This window comes from Talpa occidentalis, unplaced genomic scaffold (assembly GCF_014898055.3).
Source record: "Talpa occidentalis isolate TD23 unplaced genomic scaffold, MPIMG_talOcc4v2.1 talOcc4.14, whole genome shotgun sequence".
Classification (NCBI taxonomy): Eukaryota; Metazoa; Chordata; class Mammalia; order Eulipotyphla; family Talpidae; genus Talpa; species Talpa occidentalis.
The window spans coordinates 85218130-85240850 of NW_023601433.1; the positions used below are offsets into that span (position 1 = coordinate 85218130).

General features: G+C 63.5%; 2 protein-coding genes across 4 annotated transcripts in view; one reads left to right on the top strand and one right to left on the bottom strand.

Moving 5' to 3' along the window:
• Window positions 1–911, top strand: part of ATXN2 (ataxin 2) — an 86945-nt gene extending 86034 nt beyond the window's left edge. For 2 of the 3 annotated variants that reach the window (XM_037511163.2, XM_037511164.2), the window contains exon 25: window positions 286–361. In XM_037511163.2, coding sequence (XP_037367060.1) covers window positions 286–314 — 29 coding nt within the window. In that variant the 3' untranslated portion in view covers window positions 315–361. Of the gene's footprint in view, window positions 1–285 lie in introns of all 3 variants that reach the window. The other variant, XM_054695332.1, reaches the window with a different exon arrangement.
• On the bottom strand, window positions 893–19748 carry SH2B3 (SH2B adaptor protein 3). The gene is made up of 7 exons (XM_037511165.2): window positions 19026–19748; window positions 5864–5965; window positions 5689–5780; window positions 5505–5599; window positions 5194–5408; window positions 4928–5099; window positions 893–4743 (listed from the first exon to the last, which is right to left on the bottom strand). The coding sequence occupies exons 1-7, from the start codon at window positions 19746–19748 to the stop codon at window positions 4448–4450; spliced, it is 1695 nt and encodes a 564-aa protein (XP_037367062.1). The 3' UTR covers window positions 893–4447.
• Between the last annotated feature and the right edge of the window lie 2973 nt (window positions 19749–22721).

The following is a 22721-nucleotide window of genomic DNA, read 5'->3' on the forward strand; positions in this document are numbered from 1 at the left end:
TAATACGTGGGGAGGGGATATGTTAAGGCCTTTTTTCCTACCCCATGAGCAACAAGTCTTCTGGGAGCTTTATCTGAAGTGGTTTTACGTCTGACCGGTTTGTTTCTACCCACCCACCTACCCCTTTCCCCTTTTGGCACAGATGGGAGTAGGGGCAAGTGAATGAAACCGTGGGTCTTGTTCAGCTAGCACAAGGGTAGTTGACAGTCGTGTGCTGCAGAGACACTAGGCTAATGTGCGGTGTTGCCAGTTTTCTGTTTAAATATTCACTTTTCTTTTTTACAGTACAAGCCCACCACCAACAGCAGTTGTAAGGCTGCCCTGGAGGAACCGAAAGGCCAAATTCCCTCCTCCCTTCTACTGCTTCTACCAACTGGAAGCACAGAAAACTAGAATTTCATTTATTTTGTTTTTAAAAAATATGTTGATTTCTTGTAACATCCAATAGGAATGCTAACAGTTCACTTGCAGTGGAAGATACTTGGACCGAGTAGAGGCATTTAGGAACTTGTGGGCTGTTCCATAATCCCCTCCGCTGTTTCAGAGTCCCGCAAGTACCCCGGCTCTGCTTGCTGAAACTGGAAGTTATTTATTTTTTAATGACCCTTCAAAGTCATGACCACATCAGCTAGCAAAAGAAGTAACAAGAGTGATTCTTGCTGCTATTACCGCTAAAAAACAAAACAAAAAAAATCAAGACTTGGAACCCCCTTTTACTAAACTTGACAAAGGTTCAGTAAATTCTTACCGTCAAAAAACTGATGGATTATTATTTATAAATCAAGTTTGATGAAGTGATCACTGTCTACAGTGATTCAACTTTTAAGTTAAGGGAAAAACTTTTACTTTGTAGATAATATAAAATAAAAACTTAAAAAAAATTAAAAAATAAAAAAAGTTTTAAAAACTGATACCAAGTTAGTGTGTGTTTGTGTAAGCTAACCCTGTTTATAGGATACTTAATATCAAGGTAAGAGGACTAAGTGTGCTTTCTTAATTTTCTGGAAGAGTAGTTGTCCAATGATTTTTCTTCTTCACCTTTAGTTCTGGTTGAAGGTATCTAGAAAAAGACAAGACTGAGCTATTCTCTTTGGTGGATAGACTTCTGCTTCAGGAGGAGGGCTGGCCAGAGGTGGACAGCACTGAATGAAAATCCACATCCTCGGCCTGAAAAGGATCTGTAAGCTTCTTCTTTTTTAATATCTGCACCCTGAACCCAAAATGAGTGTTACTCAGAAGTTGTCCTGATTCAGGCATCTGTCTGTTTTACCAGCAGGGGGCAGGAGACATTTTCTTTTTAAGCTGACAAAGGAATCCAGAGGGCTGAAAAGAGGCAGCGATGTACAAAGCAGCTTATTGCTGTAGATTCATAAGCATTTGTTCATGTCCCTAATTTGTGAGAGGAGTTTCGAGAAAGGGAAAAGCCAAGTATTTGAGCAGGACTAGGGTGCCTCAGAGATCAAAGTTGTAATAGATCGAGCCTTTGAATAGTGTGGCAACAAATCAAGATTCTGAAAATTTTTTTAATTCACATGTAGCATTTTGTACATTATAGCAAAATCTGCATTATTCAAGAATAAGTTACTTGTACAGTACATAAACAATACATAAAAATTTGGCAAATACATTCTGCCTATAATAACAAGACTAATCCATTTCTATGTTGTCATTACAATGTGCTGCTTATTCCAACCAAACACTGGATGTCAGGTGTGTCCTTGTTACGAGGCAGTGGGTGATATACCATCAAACTCCTAGCCAGTGGGAGATGTTAGCGCTCACATGACATTTGCAGGAAGAGACTTGGCCCTCAGTAAAAGCAGGAAGGAATCTCAGGCAACCCTTGGGGCTTGGTTATAGGTTAAGAAACTGTTATGTAAAAATAGTGTTCTCTGGCTTAAGATTTTAATGATTGCTATTCCTTTTTCCTACATGGTCCAGAAATGATCAAAGGCAGAAGATTTATGCCAGATAAAGCCATATGGATTGCTGGTCTAAAATTCAAGGCAGGTTAGTTAGTTGACTTAATTCTTTGGTGCTGGTGACTGTTAGTTTGTAAAAAAAGTTCATGAAAGTCAGATGAAAGATGTGATGGTGCCGAAAGTGAGGCTCTCCTCATCTGTAATGAGAGATAACTGTTTGGCACTCAGAGCCCAGGCTCTCCGTGGAGGCCTGTGGTTTGGCCTCTTGCTGCCAGCAGTGGTCATACTGGGACTGGAAGGAGGGTGGTGCATGTGCTGTGGCCATGGCGGGCTGGCTGCAGCCTCACACCACTGCCTGTGAATGCGGACCCTTCCTAACCACCTCCGACTGCTCTAGCAGAGGAAAGGCACTGGCTCAGTGTCACTTCTTCCTGGCCACCAGGGGCTTTTTGCTGGACTGTAATTTGATCTGTCTCGGTAACTCAGACACATTTAGAAATGTCTTCTTGACCATTTTACACTGAAACAGTCTGGAAGTGGGTGGCTCCCAATTCTCCCGCCAGAGTCTGAGCTTATACTTTGTAGCCAGTGGGTCAGAGCTGCTACTCTGGCTGTGCCTGGCTTGCCTCTTGGCATTACCTGAGAAATAAATGTTGAGAGGCTGCTAAGTGAGAGCCCCTGGCTTTAAATGGTCATATTCCAGGTGTTCACACTTCTGGAGGGAGGGAACTAACTAGGTTCGGTTCATCATCTGCTTGTCCCTTCTCCTGTGCAACAAGGGGAAAGTGTGCACCAGTGACTTACTAATGAGCCTTTCTCTCTGAAAAGAAACCCAGAATAGTGTCTACTCCTCTGGTTTGCACTTTGCTTAACATTCAGTACCTGGAGAAACCTACTTGATGTGTAGAAAATAAAGGCAAACCTCCTTAGAAAAGGACCAGAAAACTTGCTTGGTCCGGGTTGCATCTGCCTTACAATCTGAAAACACCCAGGAGTATTGGTTAAAAAGTGGTGAGGCGGTGGCTATGTGCCCCGCCCCTCGGGTATTCTAAAAGCAATGGTCTGTCCTCTTGGAGTACAGAGAATGACTGGAGGGAACAGACCAAACCTCACCTCAGATAAGGCAGTCAGTAGTTCGTTTAGGCCGAGGTTAGCCTTGGTGGTGGGTCTGTGCCAGATAAGCGGTGCTATACGCCACTTTCCTAGAAGCCGCCGCGGTGAGCTGGTGGCTGTGTTGAACAGCTCCACTGACACAGGGAGCAGCTGACTCCACAGTCACTGCCCCCCTTGTTTCTGAGCCTCCACAGGAAAGTTCTGGGAGGAGCCAGAATTCTATCACTTGTGAAAGGCAAGTATAGATGGAGAGTTGACTGCAGGGCCTCCCTGGATGGTGGAGATTGTGCGTGCCCACGTGTGCCTGCACACACATTCGCCATCAGATGAGGCAGTAGCCAGCTGGAACAGAACTTTGATTGTGGGCTATTAAAGGAGTTTCTCATTAGCTGTGGCACCAGATTCCTAGCTTCCATTTTGGCTCAGGAAGGAGCCTAAAACCGACTTGTGGGATAATTTAATAAGCCGTTAGATGCGTGGGAGGCTCTGAGCCAGCCCTGTTGAAGGGTTTGCTGGAAAGGGCTCAGGAGCCCTTCTTCCCTGTTTGCTTGTCCCTCCCTCACCTCTCAGTTGAACTCTCACCATAAAGCTGCTATAGATCAGATCCAGTTTGTTTATGCATAAGGCACCAGGGTAGGACTGTTCCTTGCCACCCTCCTATGTCAGTAATTGCCTGGATAGCCCTGAAAGGGTAACAGTGCTGAGGAGGCACAGACAAGGCCGCCAGGCGTGCTGGCTCCAGCTGGGAACGAGTCAAGTAGGGTTTGCATAGCTTCCTCTGATGACAAAACAAATCGCACGGGTATGAATTCAAACAGTGCAATGAAATAAGCAATGGTTTGGTTTTGAAACCTGAATCCTTGGAACAGTTAAATCTGAGGTAAAATGTTTAAAATAATTATCGAGCTTTAGCTTGTCCCTCTGCCGGAGCTGTCCTAAAGCTGAAAGTCGAAGCGGGATAGGTGCGGTAGGCCTGCCGCGTGGACTGAAGCTAGGGCAGGGAGACCAGGGGAGAATCCAGGCTGTTAGTGTTTTGGGCTTCCTGATACACCCTCTTCCCTCCCCCCACGTCCCCCGAAAGTCTGTCAGCAGCTGTGACAGTGTCAGTGAAAAAGAACACATTTCCACTGCCAGCCCCTCCCCCCGCCACCTCCCGAGGGTGAAGGGGTCTGGTCCGAGGGCCTCGGCCGGAGCTGGCGGCGTCCGTGAACAAGAACTACATCTGTAAACAATGAGGAAAAGGCCGGCGATGGGTGAAACTTACAGGAGGCCCTTTAACAGGCCTAATAGAAGGGTCACGTCCAAACTGGAACAAGCAGTTGCCAGTGTCCCTTACTCTCTCTCTGGAAGGAAGGAAAGAAAGTTACATTCACAAGTTCACGTCTCTGCTTGCTCGGCTGAGTCCTCCCCCGTCAGAGGGGTGTGTACTGGTTGTCTATGGCCCGCAGGTGGCTCCGGGAGGAGGAGTCCATTTCGTAGTCTGAGTCCCGGGCTCGGCTCGCAGGCTCGGGCTCCAGGCGCCGCAGGCTGTTGGCCAGTTCCTCAGGTGAAGGCACCAGGTGGAAGATCTGCTCTGGGGGAGAGGATCGGCCCGGGAGACCCTCTGGGCTGAGCCCCCGGGGACAGCCAGAAGAGCCGAGGTGGGGAAGGCCCAGCTCGGAATCCCAGTGCGAGAGGGAGAAGGGGAACAGGACAGTGTTGGAGGAACCTGGGGAGGGGAGGGGGGCAGGTGACCAAGAGAGAAACAACACGGTCAGTCCCAGGCAGGCGGGGGTGGGTGCTGACAGGACACGTGGCAGGAGCTCTCGACCCTGTGGTTGGCTGCCAGCCTCCACCCGCCCCCACCCCCACCCCGGGTCACCCACCCCGTATCCAGGGGTCTGGAGACCCACCTGGGGGCTGGGAGACGACCACCACGTAGCTGGACAGCCGCACGTCACAGGCAGCCCCGCACTCGAGGGGGATGGGCGAGCGCTGGAAGTGGTGCAGCATGTCCACGACCGAGGGGAAGTGCAGGTGCTGCACTCGGCACTGGCCCCGCTCGGTCAGCGACAGGCGCAGGTGCTGGAGGAGGAGACGGGGGAGACCAGACATGGGTCGCGTAGGGCTTGGAACTTGGGGTTGGGGGGGTACAGCTCCACCTGCCTTGCCCCCGTACCTTGGCTATGCCCTGGAAGTTGAAGGTGAGCACGTACTCCCCGCGCCGAGTCTCACTCTGCCGTACCAGGAACACCCCGTGAGCGTCGGGGCCCTGCAGCTGGACCAGCTGAGCTGCCTTCACGCGGGAGATGGGGCCGTGGAACCAGGGGTAGCAAGACAGGAAATGATCCGTTTTTTGGCAGGCTGGGTCCAGCAGCCCCCCGGGAGAAGCACCTGGTAGACAGATGGGTGATGATGACCGCGCTGGGTACCCCTGGGCCAAGGCGGGGTCCCCATACACCCGCAAGACAGAGGCCTGGCCCTTCGCACCTTGGTCCAGGGAATCCGTGCTTCCCCTTGGGGAACTGGACACGCCTGGCTCTAGAGCTGAGGGAGCCTGCATCTCCGGCTCCGGGCCCTCCAGCCTGCCGGGGAAGAGCGGGGGGTCAAGGCTCCGTTCAGGGGTAGCGGTAAAAGCTGTGCCAGGAGTGGGGCCCTTGGGTCTGGGCCTCACCCTTGGCCTGTGCACTCCCGGAGCTCAGCCATCCACGAATTCAGCTGCTGCTCATCTCCCACCTCAAAGATGATGTCTGTCCGGTCCTTCACCTGGTAGGGAGGAGGGGAAGAGCTGTGTGGGGTCCCCGGGGCGCCTGGTGGTCCCCCAGGGCAGGGGAAGCTCTGTCACTCACCTTCAGCACGAAGGTGTAGAGGTTGTCGGGCATCTCGAGGCGCGTGCACCGCCGGACCTCCTGGATGCTGGAGCAGGCCGCCTGGATCTTGGGCTTTGAGCTCTGGGAGACCAGGGGGCAGGGGCGACACTCAAGACTCGTGCCTGACAGCCCTTCGCCCAGGCCCCTTGAGTTCTCCTGCATTCTCCCCCAGGGCCTAGCTGCCTGAGGGAGCACCCCAGTCCCGGACTGAAGTCCAGCATTGGCTTGCAGGACCCCTCCGAGGGCTCTCCCCACCCTGAGGCGCGCGACTCCCAGAACCCTGTGGGGCTCAGGGCCAAGCTCCCTGGTCACCTGGACCTGGGGCCGTTCCAGCTGACTGTTCGCCTTCTGACTTCTCTTTCTCTCCATACTTGGCCGGTAAAGAGCTCCCTACCCCGGGCAGGGCAAGCCCAGAGAGCACATGAGGGTAACCCTCTGGGGTGCCAACTAGGCCAGGGGTCCCCGCCCCCATTAGTGACCCTTTAGTTCCCCTTTTAGTACAGGTCTCTCCTGGCCTAACAGCAGCTCTGGGAAGCAAATCACAGTTTAGGAAGAAACAAATCCTGCAGCAAAAGTCACCTGAGGGCCGAGCAGCTTTTGCTCCCGTACCTGGACACTGGCCTGCAGGGTGGGGACTGGCAGAGCAGCTTAGCCGTTGGCCCTTGGGGCATTTGCCAGTGCGCCAAAGAGACCAGGTGGGGAATTGCCGGGGGCAGTTCAACTAGACCCCTTTCGGCCCCGCTCTCCCTGGGGGCCGGCGAGAGGGCCGGGTGCTCCTTGGAAGCCCCCCCCCCGCCCTAAAAAGCCACCACCAGTGGGGTGGGCGAGGAGAACGAGCAGCAGTCTCCACAGCATGTGCCCGGTGCCCTGGTTTTGGGGGCTCCAGCCTCCACCTCCTCTGCCGGAAGGGTGCATCCGGGGCAGGAGCGGCCTTTGCCGAAGGTGGGGCGTGAGCCAGCCCCAGCCCCGTGGTCCAGCGCCCGTCGGCTGCGCGGCGAGGTGGCTGCCCCGTCTGGGCCGCCCCGAGCCCGTCTCCCCGAACCCCGCTCGCGGCTCCGGGGGCCACCGGCGCTTCTCAGTGAACCGCCGCTCGGAGGGGCCCAGCCCGGAGCACAGCGCGAGCTGCCCGCGTCCCCTCGGGTTTCTCCCGGGCGCCGCGGAGCCCGACAGCAGGTTTCCCGCCGGCCGCCCCGACAGCGCCCCCTGCCGCCTGCCAGGGGGGAGGCTGGGGACGGCCGCGCCCCTCCTGCTCCTGGCGCGCGCCGCCCGCGGGACCCCGGGGAAGCGGGCCAGGCTGGGGGCAGGCGGGGGCCAGGCCCGTCTCCCTTTCGGTTCCGCTCCGGCCCCCCGGTGTGGTGCCGGGATGAGCCAGCCAAGCCCCGGCCTCGCTCTGGTGTGGGGCGCCCGCTCTCTCAGAGCCCCGCGGGCGCGCTGGCCGGCAGGCGGGGCGGGCAGAGGGTCCCTCCTCGCGGCCCGCCCGCCTCGCCACCGAGATGCAGGCGACGCCCCGGCTGCCGCCGGCTCCTCGCGGGGGGGGGGGGCAAGGGGGGCTGGGGGCGCGGCTGCCCCGTCGGCACAGCGGGCTGCCCAGGGCCACACAGGCCCACCGGGCCCCAGAGCCGGTGAGGACGCCAGGGACGGCGCAGGGCTGCGGGGGGCGCGCCGGGCCCAAGCCCCGGGCCCCGGGGCTGCGTCCGCAGCTCAAGGAACGTGTCACCCGCCCTGTTCCATCTGCTGCCCCCGGCACCCCGGAGGGCACCCCGGAGGGCACGCGGCTGTTCTCCCGCCCGCCCCGGTCACGCCCAGGTGGTCAACGACCAGGCCAGGCCAGGGGTCACCACCCCGTCCTGCATCGCCCTCCTCGGGGCAAGTGTCCTCAGCTCCGCGCATCGGCACCGCTGGCGCCTCGCGGCCGCTGCAGCCCAGGACGCGCCCGATTTCTTCCTCCTCCCGGCCGCGGGCAAGCTCCGACCCGTCCCGCAGCAGGGCCGGCGGCCGACAGCTGGCCGCGGGCTTCGGGCCTGGCCCTGGACGGCGGACTCGGCCCTCCCTGGGCCTTGACGTCTCCTCTAGGCGGGGACGGCCAAGGTCCCCCTCCCACGGGCGCTGTGGCGGCGGCGCCCCCGCGCAGCCCCGAGCGCCGGCCGCCCCTGTCCAGGCTGGGGGCTCCGGTCAGCCAAGGTGGGGAAAATTCGGGTGCGCAGCCGCGTCCCCCCGAGGGCCCGGGGGCTCCTCCGCCACCCCGCGGGAAACGCTCGCGCCCGCAACTCCCCGCGCCAGCCCCGGGGCCGCGCCGAACCGCCGTCGGCGTTGCAGGGTTTCCCGGCGCCGGCCCAGGCTCGCGAGCGCGGGTGGAAAGCCCCAGGCCGGGCCGGGCGAAGGGCGAAGGGCGGGCCCGACCCTGAAAGGCCCAGCGGCGGCGAGCAGCGCCCAGCCACACCAGCGCCCTGCCGGCTCCAAGCTGGTCGCCGCTGCGCGTCGGGGGGACCTTGGAGCAGAGGGCGGCGTGGACAGCTGGGCCGCGCCCCTCCGAGCCACCGGGCACCGACCCCCCCAGGCCCCGCCTTTCTCCCGCCAGCGGGACGCGGGGCTTCGCACCTTCCCGGGAAGACCAAGCCCAGCGCCTGCGCGGCGGGCGAGACTCGGTGTCACCCCTGCAGCCGGGCATCGCGGTGCTCGTGCGCGCCGGGCATCTCGGGGGCGGGCGGCCAGTGGGCCGCGCCGCGGCTGCCCGGAGCCCGGAGAGCGGCGGAGACCGGGACGAGGGCGGGGCCGCGGCGGCCGGGGCTCGGGCAAGGAGGGCTCTCGCCGCCGCCCAGGGGCAGCCAGGAGGCCGGGCTCAGGCCCTCGCTGGGCCGTGGTCGCCGCGCCGCGCCGCGCCCCTCGCGCGCCCCCCGCCCTGCGGAGCCTCCAAGCAGCTGCCCCCCACCCCCGGCCGCGCTCCCCAAGCCTCGCTCCCAGCGGGGGCCGGGACGGGCCCGGAGGTACCGGGAGAGGGTTTGTCAGAGGATACGGGGTGGGTGCCTGGGCCCGGCCCTCAGCTCTTGGGGAGCGGAGGGATGGGGGGTGAGTTACCGCACCCCCTTGGACGGCAGGCTGACGGCAGTGCCCGTTCCGGGGCCTGAACTCGCGGAACTGCGGCCGCAGGTCGCTTCCTTCCTCGGCCCGCGCCGCAGGCCCTGCACGGCCGCCCCGGCCCTGCCTTCCGCGGTCGCGAGCCGGTCCCTGCACCTCGCTGCGCTGCTGCTGCCTCGTCTGCCCACCCTCGGGGCGCCTCTCCACCCCTGCCGGGTCCGCGCTGCTCCCAGACCACCCCCGCCCGCCGGGGAGCGGGGAGAAGCAGCTTCCAGAAAAGCCGCACGGATCGAGTCCGCCTCACACCCCGCCCCAGGAAGGGAGACTCAGGAGAGGCGCGGCCCCCAACAGCCCTGCGCACAGCACCCCCATCTTGAGCCCCTCTGAGTTAGCGGCACCCGCACTTCACACGCTGAGGGACCGAGGGGGCTGGGGGGGCCTGCCCCTCCCCCACCCTTGGCCCACAGTGCCCCGCAGCGGGGAGACTGGGCCGAGGCTGTCGGGACAGATGGGCTGGGGGCTGGCCTAGAGCCCCACCTGCAGCGAGCTCCCCCTCGAGCCCATGAGGGTCCCCCCATGTCAGACAGACAGACTCACAGTGACAGACACAAAGCCCCTCTCAGAGACAGAGACCCCCCCACACACAGTGGCGGGGACACAAAGCCTCCCACACGCCGAAGCAACCTTCCCCCGAGAGACAAACATCCAGAGACACCCCCATACAGAGAGAGAGACAGCCCCCCGACACGCACAGGACGAGGCTGGGATACCCCCAGCGGCCACCGACCCCCTCCTCAGAGGCGGGCGCCCCGATTCACACCAGATGCGGGTGGGCCGGCTGCGAGGGTGGCCGTGGGGTGCTCCCGAGATGGAGGGGCTGCGGCTTCAGCGGAGGCACCCCGGGAACCCTGCCCTCCCCGGGGGCTCCCCCTGGGCGCGGATGAACCGCGAGTCCAGGCGCTGGGGGAGCCACAGGCCGTTTCCCGGCTGAGCTCACCGCCCGCTCCGGGGGGGTGAGGCCGCCCGGCTGGCCCCGGTGGCCCGTGAGGGCCGGGGCGGCCGGCGGGAGCGGGGAGCGGGGCCCGCGGCACCAGGCGCCCCCCCAGCCCTGCTCCGCCTGGGCCTCCACGCGGGCCAGGGCTCTTGCCCGAGCCGGGCTCGGGCGGCCGGGCCGGCGGCCGGATCCTTGAGGCCAGAGCGGCCTCTGCCGGGGGGTGCCCGGCTGGCGCCGGCGCAGGTCAGGGCCCAGCCAGGCCGGCTGCCCCCCGCGCCCCGCACGGCCGCTCCGGCTCCCGGCGCCCCGGGTTCTGCCCGCCCCCGCGGCTGCACAGCCCGGCCCGGCCCGGCGCCCTCCCTGCCCGCGTTCTCGCCCGGCGGCCCTGCCAGCCCGCGGGGCTGCTCGCGGCGGGCGGCGCCTCTGGGCAGGAGCCCGGCCCGCGGCCACCGCGCCCAGCGCCAGCCCCGGCGTCCTGCCGGCACGAGGGGCCGTCGGCTGGGAAATGGCGCCCCCAGAAGCAGCCGACGGGCCCGCCCAGTGTCGGTGACCACAGTGGCCGTCGGGGCCCGGGGGCGGCGGGCTCGGGCCGCCAGGGGCCGCCCTCCTCCCACAGCCGTCCTCCCGGTCCTCCTCCTCCCGGCCCGGGGCCAGGCCCAGGGCGCCCTCGCGGGGCGGCCGAGGAGCAACGCGCGCGGCCTCCGGCAGGGGGCGCCGTAGCCAAGAGCGCAGCGCCCGCCGCCTGCCTTCGAAGAACCGCGGTTCCGGTTCCGGGCGGCGCGGGGCCGGGTCGGGCCGGGCGGACGGGCGGGGCCTCCACAGCTCCTCGCGACGTCACGCGCCAGGGGCCACGCCGGCCCGCCGGGTCCCGCGGTTGAAAGTGAAGAACAAAACCAAGACGAAAGGAACAGGCGGGCGCGGGGCCCGGCGGGCCGCGACCTCGGACGGGCCAACCCGGAGGCCGGAGGCCGGCGCCGCTGCCGGGGAGGGCGGCGCGCACAGGACCCGCCTGCGAGCGGCCTGTGCCCCGAACCTCGCGAGTGCCCCGAACCCGGGTCCGGGGGGCGTGGGGGGGCCGGGCCGGGGCTGGAATCGGGGCTCGCTGCTAACCGCGCACGGCCGCTGTCCGGGCTGAGGAAAACGCTCTGAAATTAATACCGGTGACGGGTGACGGCCGCCCAGAGTTACCCAAAAAAACCCAAAAAAACAAAAACCCTACTGAGTCGTACATTTAACATGATCAGTTACATTGTGATTGACTTAATTTTAAAAAGGGGGGGCCTCCCCGGTGGCGCAGCTGTTGAGCGCCGCGCTGTCCGCAGCCTCTGCAGCGCAGGTTCCATTCCCGGCCGGCCAGGGAGCTACCCACATGGCGCGGCAGACCTCTCCTGTCTCCCCGCTGCTCCCCTCAGCAGTGTCCTTCGGTCCTTCTGCCTGCTCTGCTCTGGTGGATCCTCTCACCCTGCTGCGCATCTGGCCTGTACCCCAGTTCTTGTATAAAAAATAAATCTTAATAAAAAAAATTTTTTTTAAATAATAATGCCCAGTGCTGGCACCACAATCTCGCTGGAAGACCATTTGAAAAGGATTTCTCAATAGCCTTAGAACTAGGCAATGAGGATGTAAAGACACTCAAGGTCATTGCAGCAGGGGGACACAAGTCAAAACCACACGGACACCCCTTCACCCCTTTTTGTCATCAAAAAGTCACCATCAGGAGCCTTGGTAGGAGGCAGAGAAGTTGGAAACCTCACCTGTTGCTGCTGGGAATGTCAGGTGTGGTGCTTGGAAGAAGTCTGGTGGCTACCCAGATGCTAAAACCCAGAGCGGCCGTAAGATAGGGCAGAGCCACTCCTGGAGAGATTAAGAACATTTCCACAGGGGGATTGGTCTGGGGGTTCACTGCAACTACGCAGAAGAGCCCCAAAGTGGGACGGAGCCACGTGGTCTCCTTGACCTGGAGTCCCAGAGGCCGCGCCTCACCTGGCTCTGGGAAGAGCAGAAGAGCAAATCTGCAGACGGAAAGCAGGGGGAGCCCGCGCCAGGGGGCGGGGCGGGGCAGCTCCGGGCACGGGGGTTTCTTTTTGAGGCGATGAGAATGTTCTGAAATCAGATTGTGGTGACAGTCGCGCAGCTTTGTAAATACACTACAACGCACTTCAGCAAGCGGAGTTTACCCGATTTCACTTTCACCGAGTTACTCACTGAGGCGGGGGCCACCCCTTCTGGGAACTGAGCCCGAGGTGGGGACCGGCAAGGAGGAACAAGCAGCTCGTCGCCCGTCACCTATTTGAGCGAAATAGATCCAAGCGCAGGAGGAGCCTGGGAAAAGCACAGCTGAAGTACATCTGCGGGAGGGAACACCGGGTGCATTCAAAAAAAAAAAAAAAGACCCTCTTGAAACATATTTCAGAACAAAAAAATAGCCAGGACATGGTAAGTACAAGCAGGTAACAGGCATGTCCGTCCCTCAAGGGCTGGGGTCCGCCTAGAATATTCCCAGCGGGGCCGGACACAAGGCAGCGTCCAGAGAGGACCTGCTCAGCAGGTGCCGGAAGAACTGCAATTTGGGGGGAACCGTAGAGAGATCATAGACGTCGCCGGGGGGGGGGGGGGGGGGATGCCGCTTCTCTCTGGGTAGCGGGATGGGGGTGGTTCTCGGTGCCTTTCCTGTCACTGCTGTCCTGAGCTTAGTGTACTGGGAAAAACCCCAAGGTGCAGGCCGGAGGTGAGGTGGACCCTTTTCCTAGATTACACAAGGACGGGCCAGGAGACCTGGGGGTCTCTCGGCGCGGGGGCGGGCCCAGCCCCAGGAGGAGACCCTGCAGGCAGCGCGGGGCCGGGCTGGTCAGGGCTGGGCCCGGCTGAGAACAGCGGCCGCCTCCCCAGCTCAGAGGGGAGATAGGAAAAAGGGGTGTGGGGCCCCAAAAAGGAAGCTGAGGCGGCCCCTCCTGCCCTGGGGGAGGAAGCGCCCCCCACCCCCGGCGAGGGCAGCCACTAGCCTGCAGAGATCGTGTGCGTTTTGGTTTCCTTTTCCATTCACAAAGACGTGGGTGGGGGATTTCCTGCCGCGGCCTGGGCTGGCTGGCGGGGCGCTCAGCGGCTGCCCGGGCTGCTGCCCCGCGGGGAAGGCACCGGCCGACCTCTGGGGTCTGGCGACTTCCTCGACAGCAAACCCCTGCCGCCTCGCGGGCCGCGCCGGTGCCCGAGTCCTCCTGCCCCGGCGGGGCCGGCCGGACGGTCCGTTTTCCAGACCGGGAAACTGAGGCTCCAGGAGGCCACGTAACAAGGACGCGAGAGGCCAGGCCCGAGCTCAGAGCGCCCCCCGGCCCCCGGCCCCCCCGGCCCGCACGCCGGGTGACAGCCTCGCCCAACAGCCGCTTCCCCAGACACGCGAAAGCCGGGGCCGCAGGCAGGCCCTGGGGGGGGGGGGGCCGCGGCGTGTCATTCCCCTCCCGGGCGGGACGGGGGCGCCTCTAGGCCGGAGCCGGAGCCCGAGCGGCCGACACCACCTGCCGCGGCCGCAGCGGGTCGGGGCTGCTTCCAAGACGCAAAGCTCTTTCCAAAAACGGGCTCACACGAGCCCCAGCAAGGGGCGGGCGGGCGGCAGGGTGTGCGCTGGGCCCCCCCCCGCCGTCCCCGGGGCCCCCAGACGGCCCGGGGGGGCGCGGCCCCTGCTTGGGGGCCTGGCCCGACCCCGGCCTCGGGACGACCCCGCGGCTCCCGGCTCTTCCCCCCCGGCCGTGGGCTCGCGGCCTCAGAAGATGGCGGCGGCGGGAGCAACCAGGAAGACGCGCGGCCGGCAGGAGCGGGCGCCCCAGGCCGGCCCTGGTCCCTGAGGCCGGGGTGCCGCGGGGGGCGCAGCGCCCGGGGGCCCGGGGTCGAGGCGGGACTCCCGCCCGGCCTGTCCGAGCCCCGCTTCCTGCCGCCGCCTCTTCCTCCGCGCCCCCCGCCCGCGAGAGGAAACCGCGGCCTCCGGCCCTGGACGTCCCTGTCTCCCCGCTTCCTCTTTCCCACACTCGGGAGCCGGCTCCGCCCGCCCCTCCCGCCTCGCGCCCCCACGGGGTGCAGCCCCCCAGCAGTGCCCCGGGGACCAGGGCGCGAACCACCTGCCGCTCCCGCCGGGAGCCCGGGGCCTGCCCCTCCCGCAGGCCCAGCCCCGACCCCCCCCCAGGCCGCAGCGGTGCCCCCCCCCCCCCCCCCGCAGGCGGCGACCACCCCGTCTTGGGCAAGCGCGGCGGGAGGGGCTCCAGGCACAACCTCCGCACACCCTGCGACCCGCCACTCCCCCAGACGCTTTCCCCCCGGGGGGCCCCTGCCGCCCCCTCCACCCCCGCGCTGGCCGGCAGCAGAGGCTAAGGCAGGTGTGCGGGCTCCCCCGTCTTAGCTTCTGGATGTCCCCCCGAAAGATGGTGCCCCCAGACAAGGGAGGCTTTCCTGGTGTGAGAACTAAACACAGCTCCCCCCAGAAAGAGCTGCTGCTTGAACCCCAGCACCCCAGTCACAGTCCTTCCAAGGCCTCACGAGGCACCAGGCCCTGCCGCCTGCTGGGGCTCCAGTCCCTCCTCGGCCCCCCAGGAGCCGCTCGACCTCGGGCGAGTCACCCACCCTGGCTTGGCCTCAGCCCCCCACCTGTGAAATGGGGGTAATCACAGCCGCTCCCTCACCAGACTGCCGTGAGGACCAAGGGAAGGCGCGGGGGTGAGGTGCCCAGCGAGCACCAGGGCACGGACGCGCCGGCGGGAGCGGCGCCTTTCCCGGGGCGAAGCCGTCCCCACCCTCGCTAAGCAGACTCGGGACACCGAGGCGGCCCCAGACCCAGCAGGGCTGGCAGGGCTCGGAGACCATCCCCGTCAACCAGGCTTGGGCCCGCAGGGAAAATGACACCCCAGAGAGCAAAGGGCTGGTCACAGGCCACGGTCCGCCTGGCGAGGCACCCTTTGGAAAGGGACCCCCCAGATCTCAGGAAAGCCCTGGCCAGGTGGCTGCTTCTGTGGATGCCCCCTGCCCTGCGCCCCCGCACCCCCCAGCTCGCCCTCGGCAGGACCCGGGCAGAGGCCAGGCTGGATCCGCGCCAGGGAAGCAGGCCCGGCGCTGCCAGGCCCGCTGATTTTGTAAGAGAAATCAGGAATCTGGATTCTTTTGCAAAAAACTCTCCAATACATCAGCCAAAATACTGGCAGCCACCCCCCCCCCCCCGGCTTTCCTCTTAACTGCTGAGCGGGGCGGCGCACCCCAGGCTGTCCGGCACGCGCGCCCTCTGGCTCAGGGGAGCCGCCGACACTGCGGCCGCGGCTCGCGAGCGGAGCCGCCTTGGGATCGGGGTTCACACCTCAGCTGCACAACCCTGAGTCCCTCTGCTTCCGCCAGCCTCGGTTTCCTCCTCTGTCAAATGGGCCAGTGAGCCTGACCTCGTGGAAAAGCTTCAAAGTCGAGTGTCTCGGGTAACACCTGGCGCATCGTCCGTGCCAGGCAGGCGGACAGGGCCACCCCGGCGTCTCCTGGGAAGAGAATCCGGCCACGCTGCCCCACAGCCGGGCTGATGCCGAGGACCCCAGGGGGCCCACAGGGCTCCTCCAGCCACTCCCACTGCCGGGTGATCCTGGTGCGTGTCTCAGCCCCGTGGGGCCTCAATCTCCCAAATGCGCCCCTGCTCTTCGTGGAAAGCCTGAAGTCCTCACAGTGGTCCGCAAAGCCCTCCGGGGCCAGCCTCCCCACCTCTCACCTCATCTGCCCTTGCTCCCTTCACTCCAGCCCCGGCCGCCTGGCTGTTCTGACAAGTCTCCTGGTTCATGCCTACCCCAGGGCCTTTGCTCTTGCCATTTCTGCAGCCTGGGACTTCTTCACCCAGATCTTTCGGGACGGGCACAGTCTTTCATCTCAGATGTCCCCGAGGGCCTCTGATGACAAGCCCCAACCTCCGCCTAAGAATGGCAGCACTGAAGGTGAGGCCGCCCCTCCCGCCCACACCGGGGTGCTTGCTGACGCAGGAGAAAGCCATGCCTCCTCTGCCCACCTTGAGGCCTGTGAAATAGCCTCGGATGTCTCCTCTGACCCACCAGTGCGGCCGTCTGCCCCGGGGCCTCGCCTCACACACACACGCCCCCCTCATGGCAGCCTCGCAGCGACCCTTCAGGCGGGCCCTGGCGTCACCCCCGCTTTACAGGTGAGTAGACCGGGGTTCTGAGTGGGGCGGTAACCAGCCCCGGGCCACGAAGTTGGTCAGAGGCGAAGCTGGAACCAGCTCCGGGCAAGGCTGACCCATGAGCCCCAGGCAGCTGCCCACTGGCAGAGCAAGGGTTTCTCCAGGCTGCTCCTGGGCCCCTGCAGGGACACAGTCCGCAGCCCAGGTCTTCAGCGGCGACCTTCGGCCCACCCTTCCTTTTGCTTCTGTTTAAAGCTGTCTCCCCGCTGCTCCCCTCAGCAGTGTGTTTCAGTGGACCCGCCTCTTCTGCTCCCCGCTCTGTCTCTGGTGAGTCCTCTCACCCTCCGCCACCTCTAGCCTGCACCTCAGCTCTTCTAGGCATAAAGAAATCATTTTTAAAAAGTGAAATTGCTGGAATTCTTTTAAAAAATAAAGCTGCTTCTGGAGGCAATTCAGAGGTCAGGGGTCAGAGGTCAAGGCTGCCCCCTGGCAGGCGCACTCCTGACTCCTCAGCCCAGAGGCTGTTGGGAACCCCACGGGAAGCTGCTGCAGGCGCTGGAGCGGAGGGTGGCTTTGTCAGGCCAGACACTTCATGGGGAGGCCCCGCGGGGCTCCTCGCTTTGTGGGCAACACCCCGGGTCACACAGCAACCACCACATCTATGACGGCGCCCCAGGCAGCCGGGGCAGAGGGGGAGTCCCGGCAGCCTGGGGCCAGAACCGCTCTCGCCAGCCTGGGGACCAGACCGGTGCTCACCACCCCGGGAGCCCGCGGGGCACCTCAGATGAACTCAGCCCAGTCCCGAGCAGTCACCCCACTGCAGAGGCTGGAGCCGGCGCAGAGGCCGGGAGGCCCGGGAGGGAACCCCTGATCCACTCGGCTTCCTGACTCCCGGCGTCACGGCTGGTGTCGAGCAGCTGTTCACAGGGACGTTTTCTGGGCCCCTCCCACGCAGCTGCTGGACGCCTCCTTCACCCCTCGTGGCGGCTTCGCCTCCCGGCGCTTTCAAAGCAGGGAGAGGAAAGTTTCTCTCCACACTGGCATCGCCCCGACAGCTGCCGCCGTGACGCCCCCACGGAAGCCTCTTCCCGCGCATGTCCCCAGCCCCCCCCCCCCCCGGCCGTGCTCCGCCACGCTGGCCTCTTTTTTTAAAACTCGCCAGAAGTTTCTCTATCGGGCCTTTGCCCGCGCTGTCCCCGCGGCCCGGCAGGCGCGAGTTTGATCTGGAATAAAGAACTCAGGCCGCAGCCTCCAGACACCTATTTCCCGCGCACTGTTTGGGCGAGGAAGGCGGTGCGGTGGGGGCGGGGGGCGGGCGCTCGGGCGACAGGACAGACTGGGGAGCCCAGATGCACCCTGCGGACCGGGGGAAGCAGCACTGCCCCAGGAGGGGACGCGCGGCCGGGACACCGGGAGAGCGGGCGCCCTTCCTCGTGCTCCACGGAGACCCACGCGAGACGGGTCAGGGTCCACATGAGACGCCCCAAACATGAGCGCCCCTAGGAGACAAGCAAGGGCGTCAGGCTCTCGGGCAGACTAGACACAGGCAGAGAAGCCCGAACCCGACCAGAACGCAAGTGACTGACGACGTCACCAGACTCCAGCGCCTCTGCTCATGGAAAGGCTCCATTAAAAGAGTGAAAAGTCAGCCCCGCAGCCGACACCCCCAATACAAAGCGTACCCAGAATATATAAAATCTCCACAGATGACTAAGACAAAGACAGAAGGACGGTTTAATAAAAATAACTTGTACTGGGGCCTCCCCTGGTGGCGCAGTGGTTGAGCGCCGGGCTGCGAAGCTGCCCAGCCTCTGCAGCGCCGGTTCGATCCCCAGCCGCCGGCAAGGGTCCCACATGGTGCACAGACCTCTCCTGCTGCCCGCTGCTCCCCTCAGCAGTGTACTTCGCTCCTTCTGCCTGTTCTGTTCCCTGCTCTGGCTCTGGTGAATTCTCTCACCCTCCCGCGCTTCTGACTGTACCCAGTGCTTGTATAAATAAATGAATAACTCTTAAAAAAAAATAAATAACTAGTACTTCGCGCAAGTGTAAGTGCTAATGGCCAATGAGCATCGACCATGATTCACCCGGGAATCGCAGGTAAAGCCACCCTGAGACACCAGCACACGCGCTAGGAAGGCTGAAGTGAAAGGGACTTGCCTCACCGCTGGGGGGACGCAAAACCCTGCAGCGCTTTGGAAGATGGTCACGCAGTGAAACGAGCCCTTGCGTGAGGGCAAGCGCTGCCCCGGCCGCCGCTCACTTGCGAGAGTCGCGGCCGCACAGGCCCGCCCAGAGGCCTCCGCCCTCGTCTCGGAACAGCATTATTCACAAAAGTCCCAAAGTGGCCACGACCCACATAGCCATCGACAGAGGGACAGCTGCTCGAGGGACAGCCGCCCGGCGGAGCACCAGCCGCAATGAAACAGCAGCTCCCCGGCCCCTGGGGCTGTGAGCACCGCGGCCGTCAGGCTGGTGAAAGGCAGCGCGACTTTAAAGGCCATGTTCTGCGAGTCTCCACTCGTGTGGAATTCACCAGCAGAGAAAGAGAACATGTGGAACTGAAGTTGGGCTGTGGTAGACGGGGGGCCAGTACTACACGGGGGTGGCGGGTGGGGCCCCCTGGAGCTTCAGGTGCAATAATCCACTTCACGTGTGTGCAGGCTCTGCCGCGACAGAGTTTAAAGACTCCTCCTCCGAGGGTTCTGCGGCAAAGCCCCACCCAAGCAGCAGCTCAGCCCCTCAGGCCGGCCTCGCCTGGCCCGCCGCGTCTCCTGGCGAGCACAAGCTGCCCGGCGGGCTCCGCGCTGGGCCAGTGCCCGCCCCTGGGCGCGACCTCGTGCCCGCACCACCTCTGCCCCGGGGATTTAGGATCTAAAGGAAAAGCTCGTGGGAAGCCTCCCTCCCCCGCCCCGGCCCCGGCCGCTTACCTTGGGCGGGTCGAAGAGCTCCAGCACGCGGTCCGCGCCGTCGGGGCCGCCCGCCCGCCGCAGCGCCAGCCGCCCGCGCTGCCAGCGCGCCCCGCTGTCCATGGAGGCCTCGTCGGCCAGGCTGTACCGCAGCGCCGCCTCCTTGAGCGCCTCGGGCGGCGCCTCGCGGCCCAGGCTCCAGGGCAGCAGCTTCCGCGCCAGGCCGGGCCGCGCGGGGGCCTCGCCCGCGTCGCCGGGGCCCGGGGCGGCGGGCAGCTCCCCGGCCGAGCGGCGGCGGAAGAGGTGGCGCAGGCTGTGGCGCCAGTGCTGCAGCGCGCAGGGCCCGGGCGGCCGCGGCGGGGCCAGCTCCTCCGAGCTGCGGGCCTTGGACAGCGCGAGCGCCGCGGGCGCGGGGCCCGGCTCGGCGGGCGGCGCCTCGGCCTTGGGCGGCGCCCCGCGGCCCGTCTCCCGGTAGTCGCGCGCGGGCGGCCCGGGCGCGCGGCCCTCGCGCACCTCGCGGCAGAAGTAGCGCTGGAACAGGTCGGTGAACTGCAGCGACACCAGCTCGGCGCGCAGCGGCGCGTGCTGCGGGTGCTCGCGCGCGAAGAGCCAGTACTGGCGCGCCAGCTCCCGGGCCGCGGCCGCCGCGTGCAGCTCGCAGAACTCGCTCCAGCCCCGCGGGGCCGCCGAGGAGCCGCAGGGCGCGCAGGGGGCCGAGGAGGGCTGCAGGGTGGGCCCGTTCATGGCGGAGACCGAGGAGGCGCGGCCGGGCTGAAAGACACGGGGGACACAGGTGTGAGCGGTCAGGTGCGCACGGCCCGCCCGCCCCGCCCAGAGGCCCCGCGGACCGCGCCCGGCGCCGGGGGGGAGGGGGGACCCCCTCAGCAGGCGCCCCCCACTGTTCAGGGGCATGGCCTTTGGGGGGGCACTGGGGCGGGCTCCACTTCAGACCCGTAACTCCCATGTTAAGTCCTCGAGCGAAAGACTTGCTCAGATGGGCGGAGGCTGATCCGACCTAAAGGCCCCGTGGGTGCCAGGTGAGACACCAGAGGAGCCCACGAGAAGCGCCCGCTTCCCCTCCAGGCCCCCCAGGCCTCCAGGCCCCCCAGGCCCTCCAGCACACGCAGCCCCAGGAGCAATGCCAACCGGACAAGCACACACAGAAAACCAAACCGAAGGTATTTAAGCGCTGGGCCGGGGGCCCCTCCAGCGCCCTGGTGCTGTCTGGGAAGGAGCCAGAGGCGGGAGGCGGGGAGTAACCCAGGGCGGTACCACCTGTGCGAAACTGTGGCTCACAACAGGATCTGGAGCCTGGGCCCACACCCCGTATGACGGGTGTGACCCTGAGTGAGTGTTTTGATTTCTCGCTGCCTTTCTTGCCTCATCTTTAAATTGGGGTCAATGATCAACAAACAACTGTAAACCAGAGACACACTATGGGGGGTGGGGGAAGGAGGGATTGGGGCCAAAATAAGGGGGGTGCAATTGTATGGGGACTAGAAAAAATAAATTAAAAATATAAAAAAATTAAAAAATATAAAATAAATTGGGGTCAATGATTGTACCTCCCAGGAGTGTTATGAGAATCGACTGAGTTATTAAATATAAAAACCTCAGACCCTGGGGAAAACTGATAGCAGCAGGCTGGCTGCTGCTAGTCTTACTTGAATGTTAAAATGGGAGGGTGGTATTGGCGCCAATAAAAATATAAAACAACAGGGCCTCCCCGGTGGTGCCAGGGGATAAGTCTCAGCACTATGAAGCTGTCCACAGCCTCTGCAGCACGAGTTTGATTCCCGGCCAGGGAGCTACCCACATGGCGCAGCAGACCTCTCCTGTCTCCCCGCTGCTCCCCTCAGCAGTGTATTTCAGTAGATCCGCCTGTTCTGCCCCCCACTCTGTCTCTGGTGAATCCTCTCACCTGCCCCCCCCAGTCCTCTGGCCTGTACCCCAACTCTCATATGCATAACTCTTTAAAAAATATATATATATATATGTCAACAAATAAAAAGGAATCGAGACTCCTACGGCTGCAAAGGCACTGCAGGGAGACCTCTAGACAGGCAGACCTTGGCCTGCCCATCCCACATACGGCTCCTATCCCTCCCACCCCTTTAGGCACACACAGTCAAAATGGCAGAAGCCCCCCAACCTCTGCTGTCCACGGTGCTGAACCCAAACCTCCCATCAGGAAGCCCCATCTGGACTGGACTTCCTTCCCCAAGAGCCTGGCTGAGCCGGGCCCTGCGGGGGATGCAAAACCATGACCCTGCTTCAGCACGAAGAATACCCAAGCACACAGCAGGGACAGAGGCCCCTGACATGCACCTGAGAGAACAGGGCCACGCCTGTCAATATCCTTGCTGGGTTGTGGCAGTGGTTAGAAGCACACCTACTGTGTGCCAGGCACTGTGCTAGGCCCTAGGCATACAGAAGTGAACCAGGCAGACAGAAACCCCTGCCGTCTTGGGGCTGCAGTACACAAACACAAACACATACACACACACACACACACACAGTGGACTGACACCAGCCTGGAGCTCTCTCTGAGCCCCTCATCTGTCAAAGGGGGAACAGCAAGGTGTCGATCTCTTAAGATGGCTCTTTCACCAAGTACCTTCTCTTTGTACCTGTCAGGCAGGGCAGCAGCAAGGACAATGAGGGCTGCCCCACCATCCCCAGGCCACAGTGGTGACCCTGCAGCTGACAGCAGCAAGATGCCCAGAAAATGCCAAGCAGAGCCACGCCTGACACAGACACTGGCCTCAGACTCCAGCCTCAAGGAGTGGCCTCACCTACAGGGTCGCATGGGATCTGCCCCTAGTGACAGCTGCTGCCTGGCCACCAAACTACACGTTCCCTCTGCCCCGCCACTTCCCTGGGCGGCCTTCCCTGGGCTCAGCACCGGGGGCGAGTGCACAGATTTCCCTAGGTGCGGGGCCAGCTGCTGTCACTCAAGTGACACTGGCTAACTGGTGACTCCCCACCAACCAGCCTGGGAGCTGCCCCCTCCACCCCCCCACCCCCCGGCTCTAGTCAGCCCCTTGCATGCAGCAGGTGCCCAATAGACGCCTGTGGGGTGACTGTGTGCATGAATGCAAGTGGCCAACGGAATCTGGGCTCTGGCTCCTTGGCAGATGCACCACGGCCGCAGCGCACTAACGCTCCCCTCACCAGGCCTCCCTGCCTCCCGGGGAGCTGGGGACGCTGCCCATACCGGTCCTGGAGCACACACCCCACCACTCTATGTCACAGTCTCAAAGCCCACCTGCAGCACCAAAGCCAGGCAGGAACCTTCTCAGAACAGCTGTTCCCGGGCACCCCAAGGTCCCTCCTCACCGTGCCCCCTATTCCAGCACACCCGCGGAGCGACAGGTATCCAGCACTGGCTATACATCAGGCATTTTTCAAAGCACTGACCTCCCAAGCCTCACAGCCCTAGGAAGCAGGGAGGCCCAACCCTTGCTCCCCTTTCACAGAGGGGGAAACGGAAGCGCAGCGGTCACGCAGCTGGCAATGAATGGAAACCCCCACACAGAAGACACCCCCAGCGGGCCTGACCCCGGCCAGGATGCCCGCAGGGGAGACCCGCTTCCCAGGGGACAGTCACTGCCTGAAGGAGTGACACCTGGAGGAGGGCAGAGGGAGGCCTCGTTTGGCTCCTGCTGCAGTGGGCAGTGAGGGGGACACGGACGCCCCCTGGTGCCCCCCCCCCAT